Source organism: Sinocyclocheilus grahami, unplaced genomic scaffold (assembly GCF_001515645.1).
Source record: "Sinocyclocheilus grahami isolate Dianchi unplaced genomic scaffold, SAMN03320097.WGS_v1.1 scaffold883.1, whole genome shotgun sequence".
Classification (NCBI taxonomy): Eukaryota; Metazoa; Chordata; class Actinopteri; order Cypriniformes; family Cyprinidae; genus Sinocyclocheilus; species Sinocyclocheilus grahami.
The window spans coordinates 188,447-193,793 of NW_015506062.1; the positions used below are offsets into that span (position 1 = coordinate 188,447).

A 5,347-nucleotide genomic window follows, 5' to 3' on the forward strand; every position below is an offset into this window, starting at 1 on the left:
GACTCGACGCAGCTCGAGTTCCTGAAGGGGAACGTCTCTAGGTTACGTATGTAACCATGGTTCCCCGAGGGAACGAGACGCTGCGTCTCTTTGCCATACTCCCTGCATCCCTGCAGGCGCTACTTCATCGAAGCTGGTTTGCGCTCTACTGGATGCGCTTTTATACTTTCTGGTGCTTGTGGCACCCCGCTCGTGACGTCTCGCTGCTCCGTTGGACTGATTTGACACGTGCTTCAGAACGCGGTCAGGCAAGGGCGTTCCCAAAGCGATTCGATGCAGCGTCTCGTTCCCTCGGGGAACCATGGTTACATACGTAACCTAGAGACATTTCCCCTTTGGATAGCTATAACAGGGTCATTTAGAAAATGGGCATGTCCAAACATAAACAAAAACCTATAAATCCTAAACAAAAACTCAACATTTCACGAAACTAGATGAGCACATGTGACAGATGATTCTAAACAAGCATGCAAAGTTTTATGGAGATCAGACCATAGGTGGTGCTATAACAGTCATAAATGCTAATATACAAAACAATGTATATGGTAAAATTACCTGCAGTTGCCAAAAATGCTCTTTTTAATCATTGATTTAACTGGTTACAGGCTTGTTAAATAATACAATGTTTTTTTGTTTTTTAATTAATAAAAAAAATGTTTTTTTTCTGAAATTCTAGAAAAAAAGATATTACAGAATAAAGTGACAAATTGAAAGAGAGAACCTAGAGGTAAATGTTATTGTTCAGATATTGCACTTTCATATCTAATAAATTTTAAAGGCGTTTTCAGCTATGTTTCATGCAAGTAATAACTTAATCTCAGATGTTGCTCTACAAATCCCTTGGAGGGATATAGAATAATTTATTATTAAATTAATCTGGATAACATAACTCAGATAATTCATTCTTTGAAGAATTTCATGATAAATATTTCAGTCTATACTGAGATTTCTGAATTCTATCACAGACTCTGGCATCTGAGCACAGACACCTCTTTTTGAGAGATCACTTCTGAAAGTCAGAGACAAGTGAGATGTCTGGGTTATTTTCTTTTTCTAAGTAGAAAAATTGAGAAACAGGGGACTTATAGCAAATTGCAATCAAGTTCATGCAAACCCCAAACCATCATTCCTTCAGTATGGGTAAGTGTGTCTGTATACATTAGGTGGTTATAATGACTGATTGATTCAGCAGGAAGGTGCAATACAGTTGTAATTAACAGGTGACAAGTTTTTTTTCTTTCTTTCTTCAATTCATTTTCAAACATGGCATAAAGCACTTGGTATTTTCAGAATCATTTGAATTATTTCATGCATCTAAACTATATTCAGATATTTAAGTAGAATGATAAAATGCAGATTTTTTTATGTGTTATGTTTTACTGTATGTACTGTATATTATTAAACAACTCGGAATACTTGATCCTGATTGGTCAATCGTGGCATTCAGTAGTCAGATATTTCCTGATATTGTCCTTGGCAATGCTATATATCAGACCGCTCATCTGGCTCAAGTGCACATTAGACTTTAGATATTCTATTAACTCGGAACTTTGCGACAACATGTCAACGCCATGCAGATATTAAGCAGACAGCCTACTAATACTTTAATGACTGGTAACTGACATGTAGCTCCAAAGTTAATAGAATGTATAGAATATTAAATCTAGTTTATGGATTATGAAGTAGATTTAAAGGAGGTAGAGCTTTTTCGCATTTGGCTCCTAAACTCTGGAACAGCCTTCCTGATAACATTCGGGGTTCAGACACACTCTCTCTGTTTAAATCTAGATTAAATATACATATTTTTTTGCCAAGCATTCACAGAATGTATCTCATAATCTTGTACTTCAGTTATATCTGATCTAATGCACATTATCAATCTTTGCTTTGTTTGAACAGCAGCTAAGATTATTTTTCTCTATTTGCTTCTCTGTTTCTGTCATGGGATGGGCATTCCTTACAAAGATCTGAGATGACTGAACAACTAAGAAGAGATGACACCAACCCTTCAGAGGACCTCAGATGACAGCAACCCTGAACCAACATACAAAACTATCACATTTTGCTATAAGTTTGATTGCAACATATAATCATTGCTGTTAATAGTGTTCACCATTTGTTTGAATACATATAATTAACTAACTGCATGAGTTTTACTGTACATTTCTGCCATATGGACATCACCTTGACATTTACCTCCTAAATATAAAGTAGAAACTTACATTTTATATCTTGTAACTAGAAGTTATTTCCCTGAGTAGGGGCACACAAAGTGAATCACACAGGGCAAGTGTTCACAGGTTTGAGTGCCATTCTCATTTCATTGTACTGACCACCCATGTGGACACTTGAGGAAAAAAATTGAGTTCCTTGTAATTTTCCTCTACTTCACCGCTAACGTCTTATGATCAAAGCCTCAAACAAATGGCATTTCTGAATCGGTGTTCCATATACTAGTATTCCATTCTAAAGTTCAGACCTATGCAGCTGCTCTGAATGGATGAGTTCTAACAACTCTTACTCTCTCATTGCCACTATTTCATGGATGTGAAGTAAAATCAAGGTTTGTAAAGCAGTCATCTGAACCAGTTCTTCATGTTGCACCTGTGTGGAACCCTTACAGGTCAATCTATAATGCTTCAAGAGAACACTGCATGCTGATTCAGAATGAACATGTTGGCCTAAAACAGGTAAATGTCATGAAAAATGTATTTCCACCATTTATTCAATGATTAATATAACACTAAAAATATTATTCTCATTTATAGTCTGAAAATAAAGTATTATTTTGATTGTAAAGCATCTATACATAGTATTTATTGTACTGCCTTTAATTTGCTCTGCATTTAATATACAATTCTAATCTAATTAAAATGTATTTAATAAAAAATAAGTAAATAAAATAAATCACTGTACCACAGTTATTAAATTATTCAGTGAACAACACCATAAATTAATTCTGGGTAATGTTAATTATACACATACTAATACATACTGTATAAAGTAGCATTTGTTAATTATCAGTGAACAAGGCATAATCAATCTAGATTAAAAGTTAAGATTAATAATGTTTTTTTTATATTGTTTACTATTTTTTATTGTTCATTTTTAGTATTTATTGTAAACTTATTTTAGTGTTACCGTTTACTGTAATATGTCCAAATTGATAAACCAGCCCAAACTGAAAATTAATATTAATGATAGCAACAACAACGGTAATAAATAACTAAACAAACACAAACTAAATAACTATGCACATGAGCAGCAAAGCAATGCTACTACAAAAACCAACAGCTCAGAGACTCCAACGATTAATCACTGTTAGTGTGAACACAGCTTTAACCAAACCACTAATTATCACATGGAATCACACCACAACAAAAACTCAATATTAACTGTTCATCAGAATGTAACCTGTAACTTATATATATATATATATATATTTTTTTTTTTATATTTATCTATTTATTTTTTTCTCCCAAAAGCAGGATTTCCTCTGTCTTGCAGTCAGTCACTCACCATAGTCACTGTCATAGAAGACGATGAACTTCTGCCAATGCAGTTCACCAACTAACGTCAACATGACATCACTTAGACGGACAGGCGGTCTTGCTGCGAGGGTGTATCGCTCTCCATCGGGGCTTGGATTGAGTTGGCATGCGGTGCGAGGTGATCCTTCAGCGTTTCGCTGGATGTAAAGGTGTGGTATGTGCATTGCATCTGTCAGGGACTGCAGAGCACTGGCCGAGGCACAGCCTGTAGATGTGACCAAGGCTAGGATCCCCTGTGTCATCAGTTCACATGCTGCAAAATGATAGAAAAGAGGAAGAACTGATGAGCTTGGGTAGTTTAGCAAGAGCCAAAGAATTGTCTTAGCAGAAACAATGACATCAAAACACTCTGTAGAACTGGGAAGTATAATAGTAGAAATGTGTAAGGTGGTGAAGATTCTGTACTAGCACAAAATCATGGTCAAGCAACGCAACTTGCTTCAATAATATACAGCATATTTTCACATATTTTCATTTAGCTCCAAATAAAAATAGAAAATATACAAATGAGATGAAGTACCTTTAATGTGTAAACTGGTGTTTAATTTAACCACATGGTTATTTAGCATGCAGTAATTCATATTATCTTTGAATTTACAACAAAGATAACTATGTTGTGATCAGTACTCGAAAATATTCATATCATCACGCTTTTGGTCATAAAAGCCAACCATAGGCAGAATTCTCTTTGTGCTGATTATCAAAAAGCCCATTTTCTAATTTTGCAATAATATTCAAGCCACTTAATTCAACCAGTAATTAATTTTTTTGATTAAAATCTAGAACAGTACATCATAAAATAGTGGGGGGTTCTGAGCATGAAAGGACACTACTTCAACATGGTTTTGATGCCTAATCGTTGACACATTATAAAGGGACAGACTCATTGTCTGCCTTTGTATTAATCAAGGCCAACTGCATTTTAATTTGACCTCATCTTAATTGAAATACTAGTTTTCTGTAAAGTGAGATCAGTCACAAAAAATAAACCTTTTTATTGACAATAGATAAAAATAATAATAATAATAAAAAACGTCCCAGGTTACGTATGTAACCATGGTTCCCCGAGGGAACGAGACGCTGTGTCGGAAAACGCTAGGGGAACGCCTTCAGCGATACCAAGCTCTGAATCATATGTGTAATCAGTCGAACGATGGGCGAGACGTCCGCGGCGGGTGACGTCATGACCAGGAAGCTTTAAAAGCACGTGAGGTGCCACCGGCGCTAGCTTCTTAGGAGTGAAGCAAGCTCTAGTAGGGATGCCGGAAGTATGGCCTTGCGACGCAGCGTCTCGTTCCCTCAGGGAACCATGGTTACATACGTAACCTGGGACGTTCCCCTTCGGGAACTCGAGCTGCGTCGGAAAACGCTAGGGGAACGAGATGTCCACGCCGCCAGACTTGCAAATCCCTGCCTGGTGTGAAAGGGCACGGCTATGGCAAGAGAACTACCCGGGGCATCACTCTGTAACCGCATTCACTCAACCCCGCCACATTACCATAATAATCAGAGGCAGGGCCGAATAAGCGGGCCGAGAATGGTTTTCTTCCTCGGTGTGGAGATTGGGAAAAAACGTCAGGCTCCGGCGCGGAGGTAGCGACCCGGCCCGCAGGGCCATTCGATGTTCAATTTGGCAACCGCACGAGTAACTACCTCCATTAGCTCCTCATATTGTGGGGATTGAGGGGGCGAATCTTCGACGCTCTCCACATCAACCTCCTCGGAGGAAGATAGGAGAAGCGCCGAGCCCGCTCTCCGGGGGGAAGTAACCGCAGAACGGGCTTCCGATCCCAGCG

The 5,347-nt window shown here is 37.9% G+C and overlaps 1 protein-coding gene across 1 annotated transcript in view; it reads right to left on the bottom strand.

Annotated features, from left to right (window-relative positions):
- Nucleotides 1-5,347, bottom strand: part of LOC107563625 (glutamate receptor ionotropic, delta-1-like) — a 330,254-nt gene that overhangs the window by 90,974 nt on the left and 233,933 nt on the right. The window contains exon 3 of the mRNA XM_016248534.1: nt 3,520-3,804. Within this exon, the coding sequence (XP_016104020.1) occupies nt 3,520-3,804 (285 nt within the window). The remainder of the gene's footprint in view (nt 1-3,519; nt 3,805-5,347) is intronic.